The 26,584-nt window shown below is 35.7% G+C and overlaps 2 protein-coding genes across 6 annotated transcripts in view; one reads left to right on the top strand and one right to left on the bottom strand.

Moving 5' to 3' along the window:
• Nucleotides 1-21,890, top strand: part of DNAI7 (dynein axonemal intermediate chain 7) — a 71,639-nt gene extending 49,749 nt beyond the window's left edge. For all 3 annotated transcript variants that reach the window (XM_043564822.1, XM_043564823.1, XM_043564821.1), the window contains 7 exons: nt 9,241-9,316; nt 11,853-12,013; nt 14,895-15,051; nt 17,812-18,026; nt 18,957-19,124; nt 20,504-20,617; nt 21,368-21,890. In XM_043564822.1, coding sequence (XP_043420757.1) covers nt 9,241-9,316; nt 11,853-12,013; nt 14,895-15,051; nt 17,812-18,026; nt 18,957-19,124; nt 20,504-20,617; nt 21,368-21,646 — 1,170 coding nt within the window. In that variant the 3' untranslated portion in view covers nt 21,647-21,890. The remainder of the gene's footprint in view (nt 1-9,240; nt 9,317-11,852; nt 12,014-14,894; nt 15,052-17,811; nt 18,027-18,956; nt 19,125-20,503; nt 20,618-21,367) is intronic.
• Nucleotides 21,839-26,584, bottom strand: part of IRAG2 (inositol 1,4,5-triphosphate receptor associated 2) — a 127,752-nt gene continuing 123,006 nt past the window's right edge. For all 3 annotated transcript variants that reach the window (XM_043564826.1, XM_043564824.1, XM_043564825.1), the window contains 5 exons: nt 25,656-25,718; nt 25,494-25,540; nt 25,134-25,235; nt 23,204-23,311; nt 21,839-22,354 (listed from right to left, as the gene is read on the bottom strand). In XM_043564826.1, the coding sequence (XP_043420761.1) occupies nt 22,111-22,354; nt 23,204-23,311; nt 25,134-25,235; nt 25,494-25,540; nt 25,656-25,718 (564 nt within the window). In that variant the 3' untranslated portion in view covers nt 21,839-22,110. The remainder of the gene's footprint in view (nt 22,355-23,203; nt 23,312-25,133; nt 25,236-25,493; nt 25,541-25,655; nt 25,719-26,584) is intronic.

Below are 26,584 nucleotides of genomic sequence, written 5' to 3'. Positions count from 1 at the left end.
TTTGCATTCCCACCAACAGTACAAAAGCGTTCCCCTTTCTCAGCATCCTCGCCAACGTCCATTGTTTCCTGAATTGTTAATTTTAGCCATTCTGACAGGTCTGAGGTGGTAACTCATTGTGGTTTTGATTTGTATTTCTCTGATGATGAGTGATGTTGAGTATCTTTTCATGTGTCTGTTAGCCATCTGGATGTCTTCTTTGAATCAGTTATCACTTTAACATTTCTTGTAAGGCTGGTCTAGTGGTGATGAACTCTTAACTTTTGCTTGTCAGGAAAACTCTGTCCTTCAATTTTGAATGACAGCTTTGCCAGGTGTTCTTAATTGGCAGGTTTTTTTCTTTTTAGCATAATAAATTGTAACATTCCCTTCTGGACGGCAAATTTTCTGCTGAAAAAATCTGATTATTTTATGGGGGCTACCTTGTATGTAATGAAATATTTTTCTCTTGTTGCTTTTCAGGTTCTCTCCTTGTCTTTTACATTTGACACTTTAATTATAATGTGTCTTAGTATGGGTCTCTTTGGGTTCATCTCTTTTGGAACTCTGTAGGCTTCCTGAATCTGGATGTCTGTTTCCTTTCCTAGAGTAGGGAAGTTTTCAGCCATTATTCCTTCAAATATGTTTCTACCCACTTCATTTTTCTCCTTCTGGGACCCCTATAATGTAAATGTTGGTCTGTGTCATGTCCATAAGTCTCTGAAGCTATCTCCACTTTGTCTCCCTCTCTTTTTTCTGCTCTGATTGGGTGAATTCCACTGTGAATACAATTCACTTACTGTATTCTTCAGCTCTGTGATTTCTGTTCGACACTCTCATATTTTCTGTCCCTTGGTTGAAATTCTCACTTTGTTCATCCATTCTTCTCAGAAGCTCAAAAGCTTGGTGAGCATCTTTATGACCATTATTTTGAACCTTTATCAGATAAGCCACTTATCTCCATTTCATTAAGGTCTTTTCTGAGGTTTTATCTTGTTCTTTCCTTTGGAATATACTCCTTTGTTTCTTCATTTTCCTTGCATCTCATTGTTGGTTTCTATGCATTGAACAGCCACCTCTCCCCATCTTGGAGTGTCCTCATGTAGCAGATAAAATGTTTCATTCAAGCCTGCCCTAGCTCCTGGTTGTCTCTGCATCTTTTGTGATTGTCCAAGCAGCCAACTTTAGTTTTAGTGGCTCTCAGTAGTTGAGGATGTGCCAAGACCTATCAGTTTCCCAAAGGAGAGAGTCTCAGTCAGCACTTAGGTTCAGGCTAATTGAAAGCCAGGCCTTCAGGCTGCGGCTTTTTAAAGTATGCAAATATACACCTTTCAGTGGAATACTGGGAGAAGGGTATTTTTGTCTGTTCCCTCTGAGCTGAGCCCTGGGGTGGTAGCCAGTTAAGAACTATTTTTTTCTTTGCAATGTTTCCTTATACTCATGAATACAAGCCCCTTTCACCACCAGACCCAGATGATCAAGGGGCACCCCCTGGGCAGCAGACACAAAACCCAGGGCACCAAATGCAAAATATAGGGCACCAGGCTTGTGTACAAGCTCTCTGGTAAATACTGGTGTTCTAGGGTGCAGTAGAGTAAGCCGAGTGCAGTGGAGACAAAGTAGAGAGAGACTACCCTCTGCAGTTGCTGGGGAAGATTACAGTTGGCCCTAAGATGTGTGTTTAATTAGAAGCCTGCCCCTCAGGCCACAGCTATGAAGATAAGCTAATAGGCCTCTTTCACAAAAGACTAAGCTCCTGGGTTTGTTGGCTCTCTGCTATGCCCTGGGGATAGTAGCTAGTTAAGAACGCTTTCTCCATTTGTTATAGTCTTGTGGGACCCTTGTGTGTAAGCCCTACTGGTAACCAGAGCCAGGCAATCTAGAGGTGTCCCCTGGGTGGCAGCTGCAAAAATCACACACAGAAAAAGGTTACAGGTTCCTTTCTGGGAGATACTAGAACGTGGAGCTAGATAACTAGGCAGAGGGCACAGAGATGGTGCCCAATGGCCTGTGTTTCTGAAGAGTAATTCAGTAGGCCCCTAGATGTATGTTAAATTAGATGCATTGCCCTCAGGCCTGTGCTTTAAGATAAGCAAATAAGCCTCTTTCATAGAAAGCCTGGGTGATTTTCAGTCAGCTGCTTCTGCACTGGGCCCTGGGGCTGGTAAGTCCCCACACAAGTTCCTTTTAACTGTTACTCAGTTTGCTATAGCTTCCTGGGTCTTATGAACGCTAGCTGTCAGAGGTAGGTGTTTCAGGGGCTGGTCTCTCAAGTGCCAGATGTGGGTGCAATCTGTGGCGTTAAAAGTTATGGTGCAAGAATTGGGGTTCAATACTTCAGTCCTCAAGGAGACGATGGCATTTATGCATTCCCTCCTGATTGTGGGTCACTGCATGGAGGTGGCATTCCTGGAAAGATTATGTCTCAGCCTTTTCTACCCACTTTGATGTGGGTTTTTTTCCTCATTCAGCCAATGTGTAGGAGTCACTCAGCTAGTTTTGGGCATCCCCCCCAGTCCCAGAGGAAGCTTTCATATATAGCTGTAGTTTTGATGTATCTGTGGGAGGAAGTGGGTTCAGGATTCTCCTACATCACCATCTTGAACTAGAACCTATCCTACTTTTATGTGGAAAGATACCTAAAATGTATTATTAAGATATTTATTCAAGTTAAAAAACCATAGTTGCAATAGGATTCTGATTTTTGTGAGGGGGGAGGATTTTATTTGTTAATTCATTGAAAAGAATCTGGAAGCCTAGTCACCCAATAATGGGGAGTGTGAGAAAGGTCAGATGGTGCTGTTATCGGTGATATTTTATTTTCTTTACACTTCTGTGTTATTTGAATTTCCAGTAAGCAAGTACTGAACACACATTACTTTCCCACTAGAAAAAATGAAACCGTGTATTTCTGTTTGGTTTTAAAGGGAGAAAATTCATAAGCCTCTGTGATGATGCCCCATTTGCTATTTTATCATTGTGAAATTCTCTTCCACTCATCTTCCTCATCCACTTCACCTACCTGTTCCTGATCTTTAAAAACTTACCTTAAATTTTACCTCCACAAGGTTTTCCCCTTCAGGCTAAATTAGATGTCTCTACTCCATTCTTATTATGTCTGATTATTAGAATTCTTACCTTAAAGGGTAAATTATGATCTTGAGGACAAGAATATCTTGACAGTTTGTATTTACCATAAGCACAGAACCTCTTATGTAGACAGGATAGGGGCTCAATAAATGTTCATTGAATAAATGAAGAAATAAGTGAATGAATGGATGGTTAAATGCACACTTGTCACTAGAGATTCTTGGGACCCTCTCCTCAGCATCTCTGATCCCTGTAATGATCTGACATAATACAAGTGGTGATAAGAAGGTTTCACTTCCATCACCACAGCACCTCAGGATGCGTGCCCCCTTGCAGTCCAGTTGGAACTCAGAGTGAATTTGAAACAATATTCATGGAGGGCAGGTAGGTTTGTATTCCTTGATAATCACAGCAGTATAGGGACCGTCATAACCCTAAATGTCATTCACAACACTTTTCTTTGTGTGGCTAGTATGTTCTAAATTTTTTAAACTGGCATGTAAATTCATGAAATTTAACTTGTATGTATCTATGTATCTGTGTTTATGTAAGAATATGTGTAAATTAGGGACTACCTGCAACATCAATAGGCAAACTTACTGTTTTGGTTTTAGAGGAAGAGATTTCGTTATTTTTACAACTTTTTTTTTTAATTTAGGGTAAACAATTTACCTTTAAAATTTTAGGTTGGCATATTTTAATATAAATATATTTCCCATATCTTTTTAATGAATTTAGAAGCTGATTGCAAGGTAAATTATTAGTGTAATAATGCAGGAATTTATTACCCAAAATACCTGAGTTGTGTGTCATTTGTGATCACAAGTTAAGTATTTAGTACCTTGTTAGAAAATTAAATCCCTTAGGGGTACCTGGGTAGCTCAATCAGTTAAGCATCTGATTTCAGCTCAGGTCACGATCTCGCAGCTTGTGGGTTTGAGCCCCAGGTCAGTGACAGCTCAAAGCCTGGATGGAGGCTGCTTCAGATTCTGTGTGTGTCTCTCTCTCTGCCCCACCCCTACTTGTGCTCTGTTTCTCTCTCTCTCTCTCAAAAAAAAAAATAAACATTAAAAGAATTAAAAAAAAATTAAATCTCTTAGATTTAGAAGATCCAAATTCTTTTTTCATAGGTCTATTAAGAACTTTGCCACTAGAGGGCTCTTAATACCATATTTTAGTTAATTTAAATGTGTAATAATGATAATATATTAAAATTATAGGTAGTGGGTAATATTGTCTTCCCAATTTATATATCTTACAAAATTTTTATAAATGCCTATTTTAAATGTTACACATATATGAGAAATTTTGTTTTTTTAGAATGATAATCACTTTCAGAAATGTTTTAGGGATCTAAAGGGTATCTTTGAACTTTGTGAGGTTCAAGTTAAAAATGGTCTTTGTCTTTAAGATACTCTAAACAGATACAAGATTTAACATAAGTAGGAGATATATATGTAAAACATTTACTAAGTGGTACCTTCCATAAGAAATTCAACATGATCATTTTTTTTAATGAGCTAGTAACAATCTTGTGGAGGAGGAGAGTAACGGTTGCCATGTATTCTCATATGTGCAACAAGAGAGATTATGGATGGGAGTTAAGAGATCAAATTTAATCCAAAAGAAAAATATTTTGAGTAGAATGAAAGGCTTCTCTGATGAGGTTACATTTGCCCTAAATCTTTTGATAGGCACAGAGGAGTTTAGAGGAGAAGGAAATTATTCTGGTTGTGGGGGAAAGCATGAAGACATGAAATATCCTTAGAGATTTCTTGGTATCATCATGGATAAATTTAAAGTTCATGAGAATAACCCATGTAAAAAATAGAGCATTAACATTCCACAGCCTTCAGCTTCCCACAAATTTACTTCAGCAACCCCTTTTCATGGTCATACTCTGGAACTGGTGCTTATGTCTTTACTCAACAAATATTTATTGAATGCCTATCTACATATGCTGGTGCTGTTCTGGCCCTCAGAGGACAGTGGTGAAAGGACCAGTGTGATTCCTGCTCTCATGATTTATATACAAGTCACGAGAAACCAACAATAAATAATCAAAACTGGAAAACAGCAGATAGTAATAAACGTCAGGCACAGAATTAAACAGGATTATGGGAGTGACTGATGGTGATTCCCATTGGGAGGTTAGGAAAGATTGGGTCGTTAGGGAAGGCTTACATGATGAGTTATTAAAGCTGAGAAAGACTAGAAGGAATCAGTTCTGTGATAAGGTAAAAATATTCTAGTCAGAGAGTACAATTACTACAAAGGCTGTAAGACAGAAATGAGTACCAGGAAGAAGGCCAGTGGTCTGACGTATGGTGGCAAGGAGGAAAGTGGCATGTGATGACATCAGAGAGGAAGGCAGGGCTTTACAGACCATGAGTAAGAAGTTAAGATTTTATTGTAAATGCAATGGGAAACCATTAAAGAGTTGTAAGTGGGAGAGTGGCATGATCTGATTTTTAGCTCTGAAAGGTTATCCTGGCTACTGTTGTGAGGGGCCAGAGTAGAAGCCCAGCATCTGGTTAAATAGCACTGGGGAGACATGAGAGGCAATGGTGCTTGGTTGAAGGTGGTGGTAAGAGACGTGGAAAGGTGGATATGTTTGGGATATGTTTTGGAGGTAAAATAAACAATCCTGCTGAATTTTTATTTGGGGAAACTAGGCAGATGGTAGTGCAATTTACTGAGATGCACAGTAATGGGCTGAACTTGTTGAGAGTGACAGTGACACAAGAGTTTTATTTTGGGAATGGTACTTTTGGGGACACACAAATGGAAATGTCAGGTAGGCAGATGTGAACCTGGAGTTCTGAGGAAAGTCAGACACAGCTGCCATGTCTCATGCAGGTTGAGCACTGCACTTCTAGAGTTGAGTAGTACACAGATGGTGGCCTGAAGAGTGTCACTAGCATAAGTTTTGAAACCATTGAACTACAGATGGTATTAAAGCCACAGGAATAAACTCAGCAAACTCAGGATAATCAGCCTTCGCTTCTAGACAAAATGAAACAAATGATGCTGTATTTTCAAAATTCATCATTAATTGCTGGTGAAGAACCAATTCCAACAACTTATTCTAAAGCTCTAATTTAAATCACTTTTTGATGAAAAAATTGGATTTCAGGTCAATGAACTTTCTTCTCATAGATACTATTTTGAGGGACAACAGAATTCTAGACAGTCTATCAAATTTGTATTCAGTGCTGATGTTTTGGAGATGTGCAATATCAAAATCATCTACTTCACTGACAATTGTTGATATCAGTCTCCTATGTTCTCTTCAAGTAATTTCATGATTTTTGTGGCTATTGATTGGGTTAGTTATGTTTTTACATTTAAATCTTTTATCCATCTGGAATTTATTTTAGTGTCAAGTGAAAAGAATCTAAATTTATTTTACTTCAGATCTTAGCCAACTGTCTCAAAACATGTACCATATGAACCTAGGCTTTTCCTATTGATCTGAAATGCCAAATGCTAAATTCCCAAGTGGATCATGAGATCTGTTTCTGGAATCTCTATTCTGTTTCCACTGATCTTATTCATGATCAGACTGTTTTATATTAAACTCAAATCACATATATATTAAAAAAGATTTCCATATTACAGTATCTGCACATTTATCAAGTTGCAGTGAAAAATACTTTGCTAGTGTTCTATGAAGTTCTTCCCATATTATAAGTCATTTCCTGTATCTGTTAAGCCAAGGTCTCATTGAAAAGCTGATAAATTCCTATTGTTGCATGCTACAGTATTGTGGTTATCAAGGGGAAAGTTGTATCGAGAAATCTAAATTCTTAGTTTTCCTACAAGGTTGGAAACCAATTTGGTCTAAACTCTGAAGAATTCTCAACTTTTTGAAGATGTAAATTGGAAAGCCTGACTTGCTTATTGGCCTCATACCTTTGGTATTTTTAATGATCATAATCCTTCCTGTAAGAAGGAAATGCAACTGGCTTTTTAATGGCAGATAATGTCCAAAGCCACCTGGATATCTATGGACACCTCAAATTCAACATATCCACAATTGAATTCATTATGTTTCCCCCAAACCTGTCCTTCCTCCTTGTCTTTTCCTGATAATCATATCACCGTCCACCTTATTACCTAAGCCAGACACCCGGAAATCAGTCTTCACCTGTCCTTTGCCTTCTATATCAAGTCACCATCCAAGTTATGTTGATTTTACCTCTGTGTCATCTCTCATACATGCTCCTTCTGATGACTCCGATTACTTCTACCTTTAGTTAGGCTCTGATCCTCTCACTCTTCACTAAACAGTGCATTCATCAGCTGACCACCAGAATAGTCTCTCCAAATGAAAATTTCTTCATGTCACTTTCCTGCTAAGTCTTTTGTGGGCTCTCTTTTACCCATAGGAGAAATTCTTGTCTTTAGAGTGGCATCTAAACTCTACACTCTGGCCTCTGCATCTCTCCAGCTTCACATCTTACACTCACTTAGCATGTCTCACCCCAACCTCACCTGATTACTTGGGGTGCTTGAAACTCTGTTTTGCTTCATGCCTTTCTGCCTTCACTCATGCTTGGAATTCTCTCCCACCATTTTTTGGGAAGACTTAATTATCTTTCAAGATTTAGTTCAAATTTTACCACCTTTGGATAGTATTTCCTCTCTTCACCCATCCAAGAGATATTTTGCTCACAGAACTGATTGTTCTTCCCTTGTACTCTTATGTGGACCCCCTGACCTTTTAGTACAACACCCACAAAGCTGTATTATAACTATTTGTTTACCTATTTTCCTTAATAGACTGGGAGCGTCTTGAGTCAGGGACCTTGTCTTTTTTGTTGTTTATTCCTAGTGTCTGACAATGCCTGTACAATTTAGGCACTCTATTAAAATTCTTTGAAGGGTGAGTTAGTAAATGAGAAGTTTCAGAGGTGCAATGGAAAGGGTTGGCAGAGAATGCCATAGTGTTGAAACTGGTCAAGAGGAAGACACAAAGCAATACACTGACAATAAGGGAAAGGATAATTTACTAAGGGGGGCTTGGCTTTGTATGATGGTTGAGGATGAGAGGCATGATGGGATTAACTAGCTTTAAGCTTCTGACTAGAATTTGGGTACAAGGTTTTTCTATTGCTCTAGAAGTACAGATGCTATTTTGGGTCAAATGAAGTTTGCTGGATATCATCCAGTTTGCAAATATTAGCACACACATACCATATGTGTATATATAGATAGATAGATAGATTCACATATATACATATATACATACACATATATATACATATACATATACATATATACATACATATGTATATACATATATACATATACATATATGTATATATGTATATACATATACATATATATACATATATGTTTGCCATATATATATATTTTTTTTTTACAGTAACAACACTGCATTTTTCTAGTGCTTTACTGTGTACAAAATTCTTTACTTCTATTATTTTATTTGACTCTTAGAACAGTTGTTTTCCTAAGCTTTGGTTTTCTTTCTTTGTAAAATGAAGATAATACTCACCTCTCAGGGTTGTTTGCAAGGTGTGTTGTGTGTCTGGCACACAGTTAAGCACCAAATATGTTGTTAGAGCAGGAATTTGAGGCCCCAAATGGTTAAATGTCTTGCTCAAGGTTGCGAAACTAAGTTAGTGGCAGATTTAGATATACATTCTAGATTTTATGTCTTCCTATTGTAGTATTCATTTTACTATGCTATAGTATCTTTTACATTACTTGGTGCATGGTGTCTTTGGTTTCCTTGAGAGGCTTACCCAAACACAGACTTTGGAATTACTCTATCAGAGAGCTGATTGCCAAGATCAAACAAAATCTAAAACTTGGCTAAAATCAAAATACAAATATAAATAATACTTCATAGCTTGCATTGCCTCCTAGTCTATTTTATAGTTGAGGGTTGTCATCAGAGAATCTGAGCAGGCTAATTCCTGCCCTCATGAGGTTCTATGGAGATGTGCTTCGATTTTAACTGATTTTTAAATTATTGTCGTTAAGTCCAGTTTTTATGCCAGAGCAAGTGTCAGTTCAGGGCCCTAGAATTAAGGTGGCAGGCCTCTGGAGTGGGAACTGGAGCAGAAAGAGAGTGAAGAGTGAATCTGGGCTGAAGCAGACACTGACGATCATACCCATCTGTCCTTGTGTTTTCCATAGAGTTTTGTCCAGGAAGAATCTGAAGCCACAAAATGTAAACTGGAGATGAAGTTATTAAGTGAGGCAGTTTTCGCAGGTATTCTAAATTATATTTTTAGAATTTAACTTTATTGGGATTTGTCTGCTTACAAGTGAAATGCAGGGTCATTATTAAAAAATTCAGATGTTGCAGAAATATGTTTGAAGTGAAAATCCTTCATAATCCCTCTTCTGAAATAACTAAGATTAATAAAAATTTCTCCTATTTGTATTTCTTCTCTCTATACCTCTCTTTTGATTTTTAATGAAACCATGAAATGTCATACAAATGCTTGAAAATTACTTTTTTATCAATAATATTTGTTATGTTATAGAACGTTCTCCATACAAAGAACATAATATCTATTCTTCTTAAGTGAATGATACTCAACACTATCCTAAGTCAGAACACATTAATAACCTTACTTTTTTAGTAGCTATATAATTCCATCCAGTAATGGAATGTTATTTAAATCTTTATTGATAGTAAGTTTATTTCTAATTTTTCATTATTACAAACCATGTTGTGATGAATATTCACAAACACACACACACACAACCATAAATTGCTCAACACTTTTATATTAAATTTTATCTTGGAAAATAGCAATTGGAGCTAGTTAAAAATATCAAAATGATAGTGATATCTAATTTGCAAATATTTTAGTTTGAGATTTATGTGCATCACTTCCCAGTAACTTCTAAGGAATTCATTTTTGATAGGTTTTTTTGCATATTTTTCATAATGGGCTTCTTGTCTACTTCACTTCTTCCAACACGCTTTTTTTTCAGCAGCCAAATAGTTTTTATATCTTTATAACTTTTCTATAACCCTGAGGAGGTAGTTTTCCTGTTAGAGATAGGATACTATAGTCAATTCGTGAATATCTGTCAATAATACTGAGGTTTTCTACATGGTGATCCTCAAATAATATATATCCTAAATGTTTAAATTTGGATACAGTATTCTTTGTTTCTTTTTATGTAAATGGATGATTAGATACATTTAAAATTTTTAAGTCTGCATTTTATTGAAGTTATACAAGGGGGAAAAAGCAATTGCTTAAGTGGAATTTGCTTTGCATATTGTCATTCATTATCAGTGCTTGATCTCCACGGATTAAATTCAGTGAGTCCTCAGTATGCTTCCTTTTATGAGAGAGGAAAACTGTAATGATAAATAATAAGACTAACAGTTCCTAAGTTTTACTGGGTGTCTGGTACGAGTTCTACACTTTTTACATGTATTAACTCACAAATTCCCCCAATTCAATAAGTTAGACACTAATATCTCTTTTGTAGAGGAAGGGGAGAGAAGACATGTTAATTAGCATATCTTGCAATAAGGTCATACAGCTAGTTAAGGGTGGAATCAGATCCACCACTTATCCATTGTACTACATTGAAAGATTTTGGGTGACAGGTGGGAATGGTCCTCGTGACATGTGACTTAAAATATTCCCTTGATTTTGCACTGAGAATTATGGAATTATAGAATTTCCCTGTAAAATATCTAAACAGAAGGGATTAGCCAATACGGTTTTTTTTCACTTTTAAGCCTCTGTGCCCCCCCCCCCTTTTTTTTATGAGCTGGGCTTATTTTTGTTGAAAAAAAATTAGCTTTAGTATATGTACCAAATTTTTTTTTTACCATTTTATTTTCTTCTTTCAGATTTTTAGCCCCATAATGTCCAGTTTTAAGACATTTATCAGTTATCAAATGTTGTGTTAAGCCACTTTTTGATATTTTACGATGAAGGTAACAGAATATGTCACCTCAAAATATGTCATTTCAGCATAAGGATATTTTGAGTTGAGAGAAACTGAAAAGATGCAGTTGCAAGAAAAGCTTCTTACCCTCACCCTATCTGCCTCAAACCAGGACATAAATTTTCAAAGGTGTCCCTTCTTCCCTCTTCCAGGAAGAACAATGGTTAATCCCCAGAGAAAACTTCAGACCCTATCAGCCTGGAAAGGGGACCAGAGGAATCTACATAACAAACTTTACTAACTAGTCCTTTCCTCTATCCTCAGAAACCTAAAACTCAGAAAACCTAAAACCTAAAGCTTTCCTTTAGCTTGTCATTTCTCCACAAATTTGTTGTTCTTGGCTGCAGATGCTCTATAAGCCAGAATTCTGAGCCACCTCTGTAGGTTACTCATTTTTCCCTGGGTATCTCCCATATATACAGGAGGTATACATATTAATAAATGAATGTTTTTTTTTTCTCTTGTTAATCTGTCTTTGTTCTAGAGGTTTCAGCTGAGAACTCAGAAGAGTAGAGGGAAAATTATTTTTCCTCCTCTACAATATATTTTTAAAGTTATGTTAATAGTAACATGTTTATTATATACAAATTCTTAAAATGTTGGCATATAAAATATAAATGGAGCCCTCCTCTGTATCTTAACCATTATACATGCCTATTCCCACTTTGAAAGTTAGCTTTGTGAATAGTTTTGAATTAACCACTTTCTGAAGTTTTAGTAGCCAAATAAAAACTTCGTTTCCAGCATCGGAATTTTTTCCTTTCCCTCCTAATACCAAAATGTTATGATCTGTTTAGAAACTGAATTAATCTGGTTAATTTTAGCACAGTTGTTGCTGATAGAGAATGCTAATGAAAAGCCATGTTTCTGTGAAGACAATGAGGTTGATTTATGCCAATTCACAACCCTGGGTGGAGTGTACCACTTGGATATTTTCGAACTTCCACCACAGTGTAAACCAATGAAAGGCTGGATGATTGTGGAAGTAGGTTGATTTCAAATCAAATTTATGAGTGAAATAATTTCTCACACTTTTATCTTAAATGATCTAACAGCTAATGAAGTTTAACCCTATTAAGCAAGCATAAGGGAAAAAAACTAATTTTAAACTGTCTTGAATTTATAAAATTTGAATCAGATACTAAAGGAAAGGATTCTAAAATGATGCAAATTTTAAAACTATAAATCATACGTGTTAATTGTAAACCTATAGCACTACGTTTAGATTGTGCCAATTTGGTCTTAATAATGATAGTTTATTTAAGATGCTGGCAAACTTTTTCTGTAAAGGGCCAAGTGGTAAATATTTTCAGCTTTGTGTGCATACCAGCTCTATTGCTACTCTCATTGTAAGGATAAGACAGCCACATGTAATCATTTAACTTTACAGTGGCTTCCAACATGTCCCTTGATCAGAAGCATTGGCATCATTCTGGGAATTTTCTAGAAACACAAATGCATGGGCCCCATTTTAGTCTTACTGAATCAGAAAGTCTGGAGGTGAAGCCCGGAAATCCGTTTTAGTAAAACACACTTTGAAGTTTGAGAACCACTGGTCTGGATCCTTGATGTATAAAGTGTGGTCCATGAACCAGCAGCATCAGCATCACCTAGAAACTTGTTAAAAATGCATAATTTGGTTCTTCGCCTCAGATCTACTGAGTCTGCATTTTAAGAAGACCCTTGGGTGATTCATATGCCCATTTAAGTTTAAGAAGCACAGATCCAGGTGATGCCAACGTTGCTGATGCATGTTCCACACTTTTAGTAAGGATGCTAATGACAGCAGTTGTTAGATCATTTTTGAAGGAGTTTTTCCCGTTTTAATAACTACTAACATTTGCCTTGGTATTGACTTGGTTTATTTTAACTTTATTTCATGGTGCTTGTGTCCCAAATAACCCTGTTATATTGTCATAACCCGCTCCTCCTTCCCTCCTTGCTCTCCAGCCTTTCTTTCCCCCTCCCTCCCTCATCCCCGTAGCTTTCTTTTTCTCTGTCTGTCCACCTCTTTCTCTCTCTTCTGTAGCACATCATGTACATAGACTACCAGGCATTTCTCACACACAGCCCTACCCATTAAGGACCTTGGTGCATTCCCATATTAGAGTGGTATTTCTCAGTTTTTATTTTTTTTTTCCACTATCACCCCTCTAAAGAGCCTTTGTAGACATTTTTTTCCTAACCACCCCCACCCATGAAATTTTAATACCAGAGGTATACAATATATTTGTGCATGTACCATACATATAGCTGTGCTTTACACCTAAAAGAGTATGATTTTTTCATGCCCCCAAACTAATTTTTACCCTCTTTGGGGTGATATTGCTATTCCTTTTCCGTTCTCCCCACAAATGAGAATGCAGTTATTAGACCATACCTGGGGGAGATAATCTGGTCTGTAGCTACTTTGAAGAATCTATTTGAGTCAGCTTTTCCTACTTAAGGGATACTTGAAAGACAATGGGGTGGGGGTCCAAGAAAGACATCCTTTTGGTGAAGGTAGGCCTTCAAAACTCTTTATTGAGGGCTCCTGGGTGGCCCAGTTGGTTAGGCGTCCAACTCTCTATTTCAGCTCCAGTCATGATCTCATGGTCATGAGTTTAAGCCCTGGGTCGGAGCCCTGCACTGACAGCATAAAGCCTGCTTGGGATTCTCTCTCTCCCTCTTTCTCTGCCCCACCCCCATGTGCACACACTCTCTCTCAAACATTAAAAAAAAAAATCCTCTTTGTCCATGGGAAGGTCCCAGCCAGAGTTGGGTTTTCAAGAATTTATTCAAGGATTTGTTCTTGAATTTTGTTGATATCCTGATACCACCATTCCACATTTTCTCCTTGAGCCTGAAGTATACTCCTTTATACTTTATATGTTTTGCTCTCTGTCAACAAAGAGGTCTTCTTGCTTTCATTCAAGTCTCTTTTCAGTCCTCTCCCACCTTGTCTAGAATTTTTACCCATCCACTTTTTTCCCCTATTTTGTACCATTCTTAATCTTCCCCACCCCTTCTTCCCTAGATCCTTTTCTGCTACCTTCAAATAATGAACAAACCTCCTTCCTCCCAGAGAAATCTGCTGTTGGTTTAATTTACTTTCTTTCCCTAGCTTTATTGAGATGTAACTGACATATTACATTGTTTAAGGTGTACCTACCTGATGATTTTTAATTTACTTTTATCCATTCATTTCTACACTTCCCAAACTTTGCTTATACTCCTTTCTCTCTTCACATATACACCCTAACCAATGTATTAGAATATGGGATTTGGGGTCCTGTAGCTCTGTTTCTCAGTTGTGGCATCTCCTTGAAGTCATTTTGTAATCTTTGGCAAATTATGTAATTTCTCTAAGTCCCAGTTATCTTCTCCATTAAATATGTCTTGTAGAATTACTTGGAGGAATAAAATGATGAATAAGTCCCAGCATAGAACCTAGCATAGGTTAAATTCTGTAATTCAAATTTAGTGATTTTTTTCTCCCTCAACCATTATCTTTTAACTTTGTTGTGACTTTTTGTTAGTCTGTAATGAAATGAGACCAATCTTCAGTACTTACTAAGAATAACTATATCGGGCCACCTGGGAGGCTCAGTCAGTTAAGTGTCTGACTTTGGCTCAGGTCATGATCTCATGATTTGTGAGTTGGAGCCCCACATCGGGCTCTGCACTGACTGCTCAGAGCCTGGAGCCTGCTTCAGATTCTGTGTCTCCCTCTTGCTCTCTCTGCCCCTCCCCTGTTTGCACTCTGCCTCTGTCTCTCAAAAAATAAATACTAAAAAAAAACAAACTATATAGCTTATTCAGCAATATTTACATCTTTGTTACTAGTCAGCTTCTAATTTGATGTTATTTTGGGCCATTTTTAAAAGATACTCAAAGAAGGACTGCAGAAATATGTATATCCTCCAGAAAGTACAGAAGACTTTGAAACAGAAAATGCTTTCCCACCCATAGAGGTCACGCTTGAAGTTCAGGAGAGTGTAATCTTTTTTGAGGATCCTATGGTTGCAAGGTGGGATGCTGAAGGTACAGCAATACCTTAATTCATTCTGTTAATTATGTAATGAAAAGTGGTATAACATGACTCCTTAAAACAGGAAATACAGTGTCTACACTCCCAGTTTCTAATCTTACACATTTCTATGGCAATTCTAGGGTCTTTGTTTGCTCTTGATGGAAATGAACAGGGATTGGAGTTTATTTATTGAATTTTGTAACAGTTCTTGAAGTATTTATATCTGCCATAATTTCTGAACAGTTACAGTTATGTAATTATGTTTTAAAAAAAAAAACCAAAAATATCAAAATAGTACAACACATGGAAAACAAAAAAATGAAAAACCTACATTTTTTGAAATGACTATATAATTCAGATTAGGGTGATTAAAATTTATTTTAATGTTAATAACTTATAAATTACGAATCTTATTACAAACAAGTATTGGAGATGGGAAATTGGCCATTGGGAAATCTGAGACAGAGGAAAACTAGCCACTTTATGCCTCTTTATAACTTTTGATTGTTGAACCATGAGACATTATTGCTTATTCAAAATGTGAAATAAATATCAACAATATCAGAAGCACCAGCAGAATACAAGCTGATGATTCACTGATCATTAACAAATACCTTATTTGGGGTTGGCTGGCTAAACTTTGAAAGGTCTTGATCTTGTGAATTAATGTATGCAGTTTTGAGGCTGCTGGATAAAAGGTATAGAACTTTGCTTTTAATGTGAATTAATTTACATTCATCTATTTGTGTAAGTATTTACTTGGTGACAGGTTGGGAACAGATACGATCACAAAGGCACAGAGCTATTAGTTAATCTATTCAGTTATAGGAGGAGAGCATTTAGGAATTTCTCTGCCAAGAAGGATAAATATTATGTAGTTTAAACTTTTTTACGATTGCTACAGTAATCCACACTTTGGTTGTGTAGACGTAGCCACACGGTATTTATATTCTAGAAATAGAATATAAACAGTATTAAAAACAGTATATGTCTGTCAATACATTAAATAATAAAACATATCAAAATGAACAGTTAGGTAATTTTTTCCCTTCATGTTGCTTTAGAAGTTTCACTTTTCCTTTAATGGAATATTCCTTAAATATTCCTTAAATATTTATGACATTAAAAATTATTCACACTAAATTAGAATTAGGCAATTACTCCATATGATTCAGGGAAGTAAAATTTGACTTTTACTATACTAATTAGATAGCAATATACAACTTTGATAATTCTTCCCGTGGGGAAACTTTTTTCCAGGAAATGCTACAAATATGGGGAGTTTATTTAGAGGTCAGACATAATTTTTGCCTGTACAAGGTAATTTTGTTAATGTAAAAACAAAAAGAATTATGAATAACTTATTTTATCCATATAATTGGATTTGGCATATTGAATTTAAGAGTCAAAAATAGTGGAACCCTCCATGTGAGGAGAAAGCCATGTGGAGATGGAGAGGGCATTCTAGGAAGGGAATGACTCATGTGTTCCATAATTGTGCTACACAAGAAGAAATATAGAATAAAGGAGACATAGTTTCTTCCTCTAGAAATTTTCAAAGTTGTAGGAGAGGCAGACAAGGCAAAGCCACAAATACGATGTAGTAAGGTACTATTGTAATAGCTAAAAGTGTTATGGAGAAGAACAGTGGGTCCACCTGGAGCATTAAGGAAGGCTTGTCATGGTATGCAATATTGAACTGGGCCTTAAGAGACTAAGAGGGTACTGACATGCCAGTGTTTGTGTAGACGTAGGTTTTCCTTTTTATTGAGTATATACCTAGGGATGGAATTGCTGGGTTGAATGGTAAATTGGTTTAACTTTTTAAGAAACTGTCAAATTGTTTTTCAGAGTAACTGTACCATTTTACATGCCTGCCAGCATTATATGAGGTTTCCCACTTTTCATATCCTTGCCAACATTTGTGATTATTTATCTTTCTGATTCTAATCATTCTAGTGAGCATGAAGTGGTATTTCAGGGATTTAATTTGTATTTCCCTAATAACTGATAACGTTGAGCATCTTTTTTAATGTGTTTATTATCCTTTAATAGATGTTCTTTGGTGAAACGTTTATTCAAATATTTTGCCCATTTTTAAATTGGGTTGTGTTTTATTATTGAGTTGTAAGAGACACAAAAGACCACCTATCACAAGATTGTATTTATATGAAAAGTTCAGAAAAGGCAAATCTTTAGAGACAGGAAGTAAATAAACTTCCTGTGGCTGGAGGTGAGAATGGGAGTAATTAACTATAAAATGGACAAGAAAGATCTTATGGGGAGGATAAGAGTGTTGTCAACTGGATTGTGGTACTGGTTGCACAACTGGGTGTATTTACTAAAAGTAATTATATGCTTACCACAAGTGAGTTTTAAAGTTGTGTTTTGTTTTGTTTTGTTTTAAATGAAGAAAGGTTCTCTGTAAGATTAAGTGCTCTAGGAAGATAGAACTGCATGTGCTTAGAGGCTCAGAGGTATATGATATTGTTGGGAGAGAGGCAAAAAAAAAAAGTGTAGCTAAAAACAAGTGAAGGAAGTACAAGGGATGAAGCTAGAAACATGGGTCTTCATTCTGAAGGTGTTACATACCATGTTGAGGAGTTTGGACTTGATCCTGTAGACAAGAAGAAACTCCCAGAAAGTTGGCTTTTTGTAGAGATTCTATTCTAAATGTAAAAGATTTATACACATTTGCAGTTATTTGGGTGGTTTCATTCATCTTATTTTTGTGTAGAAAAAAATGAATCTGTGACTTTCTTATTGTGAAGGTAAACACTGGCAGACTGATGGCATCAGCAATGTCCTTTACCAATCAGAAGAAAGACTTATAACATTCAGCCTAGAAACTTTTGGCCCTGTTACCTTGATTCAAGATACTCATATTAACATGCCATTCCAGTCATGGGAACTCAGACCACTTGATGTGAATAAAGTACTTTTGACTGTGACTACGGTATTTACTGAGATACAAATACAAATTAAGGTAAGTCACAGTTATAGTAAGTCATATTAAAGAGGTAAGCCTCTTTGAGGACAGCATGTCGAAGCAATCCATCGTTGGTGATTTACATTTTGAAATGTCTTTTATAAATATATTTAAAATATACTTTGACCCATAATTTTTTAACCTTTTTTCCTAATGTTTAATTAAAGTTTATTTTGAGAGAGAGGGAGAGAGAATCCCAAGCAGGCACTGTCAGCACGGAGCTGGTCACAGGTCTCAAACCCATGACCTGAGCCTAAATCAAGAGTCAGGTGCTTAACTGACCGAGCCACAATTTCTAAACAAAATAAAACAAAAATTCTAAATGAAATAGTAATTGGATCGGTAATAACATGTAATAAATGAGATCCAATTTTGAACCCTAAAGTTAGTAGAAATAGACCAATTAATGAAGCTACAAGCCCAGTTGTAATATGACTTCGAGAGTTTTTGATCCACTCTCAAGAGACTTCTTCCTCAAAACTGGAAGAGAGAGATGTGAACTCCGTACACCTTCAAATTGCCACTTTGCAGACTTTAAAACCAGATAATTTTTCATTATGTTGTTTTATATGTGTAAAAAAAAAATATCCTTAAAAGTTGCAACATGAATAGCTATCGAATGGCTATTGTAATTCAATATGACCATCATCAGTGTTCTTAGATCATAACTTATAAGATGGGAGGACACCTGAGACGTTAGTCCCTCGATTGTTCAAATAAAGCCCAAAAAAGGTTGACTGATTGGGTGAGGTAACAAGGAGACTTTGTGGCGAAGCTCGGAGCTGGCTTAAAACATAGCTGTCCTGCATTCTTCTCAATGCAGAATGATATAGGGCTAAAAAACAAATGGTATAAAGAACGTCAAGTCTGGAAATGGAATAACGAAGTAATAATTCATAACAGCTTCTTTCTTCTTCTTGAGATTAGGAAAACCTCTGCATGTTAGCATCAGTCAAAGTAGATAACAAGAAACACTCCTCTACTTTGGAAGGAAGATGGATGACTCCTATTTCTTTTATTCTTGCTTTGAAAGAAACTGGATTGAATATCTTTCCTACTGGACACTCTCATTTTTATGTTGTTATAAATCATAAGGTAAGAACAAATCTTTCCAGATTTAATGTAATGGGCAGTTAGAATGTTAGCAAGTCCTAAATTTTACGTAAATCTTAAGGTATGTTGCAGGTTTTCTATATCCACATGTACAGGATTATAGTTAGAAAGGAGGGAATAAAGGGCAAGACCAGAAACCCAGGGTTGTCTCAAGTGTAATAATCTTTCCCAAAAGAGTAAGCCGGTAGTATGATCTTCATATCACAAATGGAGCATTGTCCACAGCTGGCCAGTTCTGCATTTTGTATGTTTTCTTCCTTCTTCCAGGATGGACATATGTAAGATTTCTTAAAACAGGAAATGACTCAACATTTGCCCAAACATGACAAATCAGGCAAAATTAAACGCACTGATACAGAACCCACTTCCTTCTGCTTCTTGGCAGAGGCTCCCCATCTGCATACTGCTTCATGTTACCCATTAGGCTTTAGTTAAATAAGATCCTTCCATGTTAAACTGTGTGCTCCTTGAGGATGGGGACTGCTTTTTCATCACCTAGCATTCTTCTAGCACTTCTAGATTTAATGTCTTCCTTAAATCAGTAGACATTTAATAAATTGGATATATAAATGAAGACAAAGAAGGTTCTAATCAGGAAAAATGTTTTAGGCAGAAGAGTTCTGTACTCAAGAACAGGTTTATCATATATCAGATGTGACAATACAGGTAGACCTATAACATTGGAAAATGAGTACAGTGTACATACGTGCAAGAAAAAAAACACCTTGGCTTTACGCACTCAGTTGCCACTCTACAAATGCTGAATGTAGTATACTAGTCATTGCAGAATATCCAAGAATTTTTTTTCTAAACACTTATATTCTAGGCATTGTCATAGGTGCTTAGGATCCATTAGTGAATAAAACAAAGGTCCCTGCCATTGTGGAGATTACGTTCTAGCAGAGGAAAGCAAAAATCATCTTACTTTTTATGTTTATAGTTTAGTATGTCAAAAGGTGCTAAGTGCTATGGAAAAAAGTGCAGGTCAGGAATCATGGGGCTAGTGCAGCATACGATGGCAAACGGTGTTGGAGGAGGGGGCGCTCAATGAGAAGGTAAGATCTAAGCAAAACTTGAAGGTGGGGAATTAGGCCAAGTGAAAAAAGCAAAGGAAGAAGAAAAGGAGATGATAGATTATGGGGTGTATGTGACGGGACATCAGACCCCTTGTCAGTCATTGTTTGGACCTTGGTTTCTCTTCTGAAAGGCAACACCATTGCCTTGTCCTGACCGGGCGGTCATCTAATATTACATTTTAAATGGATTTTTCTGTACTGAGAAGCGACTGTAGGAGGCCAAAGATGGAAGAGAGGCTTGTTGTGAAGCTCTATGACCAATTGTATTTGTTTTTATATTGACAGGAACCCTTGGTAGAAATTAAAGCTTATCGACAACTGGCCCTGCTAAGTTCTGCTTTTGCATTTGGTTGGAGCAAGTGGAATGTAGAATGTAGTTCAAAAAAAGTTATAGTTAAGGTAGAGTATGCAAAAACCCATAAAACTTTGTCCTCCAAAAGAAGATAAGGTACTCAAAAGCTAAATGAATGTAGAGCATAGTTTCTCCTCTTGAAAAGGTGAAAAAAATTAGCATCCAAAATAGTTTTCAAACTTCACTTTTGTTTATTTTGTCAAAAATATAAAGCCGAACTATGTAAAGATCATGCCTTCATTGCCCAGTATGGTGTCAAACCCTCTTAACTTTAGGCTAATGTCCTTATCTCTCTTTACCTCAACACAAGAACAAATGGAAGCTTTTAATGTGAATATATCTATGATTCACAAACGTTTTCCTCAGAGATGGGTAGGCCTCCAGTTTAACTTTCTGGCACATTTACTGCCTGAGAACAAAGGTATCTTATCAAATTCTAAATGCTGACTGATGAATGTTCTAGCATAAGTGAGCCACCATATTTACTTGTGTATTTTGAATGTAAACTCCTTGAGGATAGCGTTTATTGTTGCAGTTGCTACTTGTTTGGTTTTCTTTCTTTGTTATATCCCCAGAACCTAGAATAATACCTGGCACATGATAGCTTTTCAACATTATCTCTGTTGAATGAATTAATACATTTTGATAAGGTCTATAAACACATGGTTTAAGAAATGGGACACTAAGAATGTTTCTTTTACATTAGGAAGTTGGGGGACTTAATTCAAATTACACTCTGCTAAAATACGTAATAGAAGAACTATTAATGGATTTCTCTAAATTTTCTTTTTCTTTAGCTGAGGGAACACCTTACTGAAGAAGAAACTGTTCAGGATCCTAACTGGACCCTTTTAATGTTTAGTGGTGACAGAGCACAGAGACTCAAAATCAATGAAAACAGTGAAACATTCTCTGAAGCCCTTAAAGAAGAAACAGAGTTTCATTCTACTCTGTATCACCTGGTTAAGGATTTTGCTTCCAAAGAAGCAATGGAGAAAATTAGGAGCTCCAAATGCCAGTTTATTGATTCTGTATGCTATATGCTACTCTCGACGAGATTACTCAGCTACTCTTAATCCCCAATGGTAAATTTTGTTCAGTATGAAGAATCAAGCAGTTTGGAGAAAAAAATCAGGTTATTCAATAAAATGTAATGAGTTGATATATTTCCAGTAGGTTATTAAAATCTAGTCAGCATTTTATACTCAAATGTTATTTTTTAAAAAGTGGGGTTGTTTTTCCCATGAATACTTTCAGTTTTCACTGTATGAAGATTTGAATGGTTCTTTATTTCAATAAATTTTAACAAACAACATGTAAGATCACCTCAAAAAGCTCATTAAAAGATCATAGGTAGGCTTCCTCCCCATTATATTTTATTTGGGAGGAAATCACAGAAAGAGGGAATGTAAAATATCTTGCAGTCCTTCTGAGACCCTCTGGTTCTATGCTATAATTTCCCAGCTAAAAATGACTAATTTACAAAGTTCAGATACTGAAACTTTAAAAATGAAGACACACACATTGAGATGTGCTCTGGTCACACTGGTGGTGGTCCATTGTGTTGGAGTCTAGTAAATGGCCACAAGATTTGTTCTAGAGACATCCAGGAGTCCCCATCTGGTGTGGGAGCAGCATCCACAGACTTCTGGAAAAATCGTCCTGTGAGGAAGCTCATCAGAGCTGCAAACAGTACAATGAATGCAACAGAAAGCCAGAGTGCCTTATTAGCTTTTCTGATGGAAGTCTTGAGATTTGTTGCCCAGGAAGCTATTGTGTCATAACTGTAAGGAAAATACAAAGTCAGTATTTGGTAATAGCAACAATCTGTTATTAGAAACACTCCTTTTGCCAACAATGCCAATCAAATCCTTGATCTGCCACCAACACTGCCTTGTAAGAAGCTACCTAATGTGACCTGCTGTCTTGGTTTGTACTACAATTTGCCCCCATCCCCACCCCCAATAATTTTTAGAATTAGAGAAATGATTTAGAGGTAAATAATGCCTGAGACAGACACCTAATTTTCAGATCATCACCATAGCATTTCTTAACTATTAACAAGAACATTTGAGTATTTATCTCATTCTTTCAATTGAGTAAGGCAACTTCTATTCCTACAGTAGAAACAAAAATGTTATTTTTGGGGTAGAGCATGATATGTGTGTATATACCTATGTCACATACTTCTCACCATACCCTGGACTTTTGCTATATTGAAATTTAAACTATTTTTAGAAACACCCATAAGAAAAGATTATTATATCATAGGTCTTTGAAAATAGTTAACTGTGTTAGACACTACACTTAGCATTTTACATGTGCTAGTTATTTAATCATGACAACAAAACAATGCCACAGGTGCTACCATTATCATTCCTATCTTCTAGATAAACTGGTGTTCAATAATGGATGAACTTGCCTAGGCCATCTGACTCCAGGGCCAAGTTCCTAACACTGAACTCTTACACATGCAGGCATAATTCCTGTACACCATGCGAAATTTGTTTTTTTACCCTAAATTTAACAATTTGACAAGTCTTTTAGTACTTTGACTAAAATTAATACTGTTAACCCTGCCTTATCTTTCCCCATTCTACGAAAATGGTATCATGAGCAAGTAGACAACTTACATTGACGAGCCATCCCATTTTGATGGATTATTTCTCTTTTCAGAAAGACTTGGCTTTCTTGTCCTTTCTACTGTTTCTTCTCCAGATGGTTCTGAGTCATCTTTACTTCTGTAAATAAGTATTTTTAAAAATGTTTGAAACTATGGATAATGTACCAGATTATTTATAAAATATTGCTAGATTGTACTACTAAAGAGGCTTTAGATATATATTTTTCTAAAGCAAAACAACTATTTCTAAAATTCAAATCACTAAATTTATGTTTTTAACCATTTATAGGAATTTAATTTTTAATACTTACTATATTTAGGAAAATGTTTGTTGTAGAAAGTTGAGATACTATCCAAAGCAAAAGGAGAAATTTACAAAGAACATGCAGAAATTAGTCAATTATCACCACTCATAATTAACCAGTGTTATTAATCTGTGATTTCTTTCCCTGTTTGTGTATGTGTAATCATACTTTAAAAAACAAATGTGAATATTTCTTCTTCCGTATTTTTTTATTCAATATGTAGTAAAATATTTTCTCCTTCTACCATATAATTAATCTATTAACAGTGGATTTTATGCTAAACTGGAGTAACATCAAAATGCCATTTCTTCTTTAAAAATCTTAATTTTGAAATATTTTATAAATCTTTTTATAAAAATGTTTATAAAAATATGTTCAGTACAAAGCTAGCTACAATTAATATTTAACGAGCTGAGAAATAGTATGATTGTATTTTAAATACTTTCAATCCAATTGCTATCTACAGGAGTTCCTTTAACCTGAACAAAACTTGTTTCATTATCATGTTCACTAAAAAGTTCCTAGTTAGATTTGAATTTTGAAATTAGAAGCTCGTTAGGCCCTCACTGTTGCCAAAGGGAACTGTTTCTCAAAGTTTTTTTTTCTTTTTTTCTTTTCTTGTTGGACTTCTATAGGGAATGTGTGTGGGTGGTTTTAGTGTTTAAAGGAAACAAGGTCCAAATGCCTGGATTCTTGTTTCTCAAGATTTCAGTTTTTTTGTTTGCAAAGACTTCTCAGTAGAAATCATACTGTACTAACAAAAAAACAAAAGATAGATTGTAATCTTTTGGAGAAAACTTGATTTTTTTTCACCCAGGTAAGAAAACTCCATTACATTTGCTCTAAATCTGAAAAGAATTTTCAACATATGCAATAGACTCCCAGGATTATTTAAAAAACAAAAAAACTGAGGGTAGGCACTATGTCTTACTCTTCTTTATACCCCTTAGGATCGAATGTAGTATATACCACAGAGTAGGCAGGCAACAAACATGTATAAAAAGAACATAAAGCCATTTCAGTCAGATCTCTACAGATGAGGAAACAGACCAAATAAGGTTAAATAGTTTGTCCAATGTTCACGCAGGACTTAGAGGCAGCATTTCTTCATGTCCTTTCTCCTCAGCTGTCTACCTTTTGCTATAGAAGATTTTATTTAACTTGCTACACAGACATATAGCAATATAGCATTTTACGTTTCCCCTACTGTTCATTTACACATAAAGGGAAGATAGATGTATATATAATGCACATAATTTACATATGTGCCCATATGCTATACATACATATATATAATTCATGTTTTGTTTCATTTTTTAATCTAAGTAGATGGACATTTTACTTCTGTGGCTCTATACTGACCTTTCTCTCAGATGGCCAGATTACCTATACAGGAAAAAAATAATCTTCACAATTCTGGCAAATTTAAGGGTCTTCTCTAACTCAAGACCTCAAACCTTAGGTACTAAAGAGTGAATGTATTTGCAAATAACATTTATAGAATGCTCTACAGTTTATAAAAGTCTTAATTATCTTTTTGATGATGCAGCATCGATCTCATTTCCATAGAGTAAAAGTGATCCCCACTATTTCCCAGTTCACATCAGGTTAATAAACACACCAAGCTTCACCTACTTTAGTTCACATTTTTCTTCTTCAGCATCTGCCCAGGAATAGGTGCTAATAAATCGATGTAATGAGGGACGGTGTTCACTCTGCTTTGACCCCAAAATACGCCTAAATAAAGATGATTATAGCCACTTGTCAAATTAAATATATCCGTAGCCATTATCAATTTATAAGTACTATTTTTTGTTGGCATATTCACATTATGCTTCATTACAAAACTTCATGGTTATACACCTATTTTTATAATTATTGTGCATGTACTCTGTGTAAATCAAATGTTACTCTATTACTTATTGCAAACATTTACTTCAGTCAATTATAAAACAGGAGGTGGTTCCCAAAGGGCAACCATAAAATTACACTTACCAGCTGCTTGACCTCCTACTGAATCGGTCATTTTCCATCCCAGCCACCTTTAAAATTCAGAAATAATTTAAAAAATAATGAAATGTCAATTTAGTGAAGTTTATGTTTTGTTATATGAAAATTAATTTGCTTTTGGCTAAGAACACTTAAGAATTTGCTTACCATTCCTGCATTTCCTATATTTCTGGGCAAAGAGGCAATGGTCACTCTCCGAAGAGAAGATGGCTACCCAAAGGGGGCAAAAAGTACATTTAGAAAATTATCCGTATTTTATCATTGTATATATATAACACTAGTGGATATCCTTGTACCTACACATACCTGCGTTTGGTCATTGCTGAGTTAAACAGTAGACATATTTTGTTATGGCCAAATTGCCTTCCAGAAATATTCTACCAATTTATATTCTACCTCCTCCCAACACCCGATGAGTATAATTTTTGCCAGTCAGATACGGCTTTTTGTTTCGGTTTCTAGTAACATTAAACATTTTTTAAATGTTTAATAGTCATGTATATATCTTCTCTGAGAACTATCTGTTCATGATTTTTGCCCATATTATTAATGATATTTCTGACAGAAATGTTTTTCATGGTTAATGCAGCCAAATCTGTCTTTTGCTGTAGAGTTTTTTTTATGCCTAGGTTTTCCCCAACTCAAGAGGCGATAAATATGTACCTATTTTCTAGCTTTTTTTTTTTTCGTGGTTTCACTTTTTCCATTTAGCACATTTAAAGATGGGCATATTTTGATAAATTGATATATTTACATATCAGCATTGAGATTTGCAGAGGAAAATGTGATATACTACTATGTGGTTCTTAAAGTTTAACTTCAGGAAATAAAAATGTAATATTAAATGTAGGAGATAGACTAAAGAAGCTTAAGGTGAATCCTTTTCTTATACCACCATTCCTAATTTAATTGTATAGGTTATTTGAATATTAAAAATATAAAATTGCAGTCCAAGAAACTTGGGTTCTCACCATGGTCCTGCCACTACGTGATCATAACTAATCACTTAACTTATGTGAAAGTGATTTTCCTCATTTGTGAAAGAGATGTGGATGGAATGATTTTAAAGTCTCTTG

Source organism: Prionailurus bengalensis, chromosome B4 (genome assembly GCF_016509475.1).
Source record: "Prionailurus bengalensis isolate Pbe53 chromosome B4, Fcat_Pben_1.1_paternal_pri, whole genome shotgun sequence".
Lineage (NCBI taxonomy): Eukaryota > Metazoa > Chordata > Mammalia > Carnivora > Felidae > Prionailurus > Prionailurus bengalensis.
This window is presented reverse-complemented; position numbering and strand designations above follow the sequence as displayed.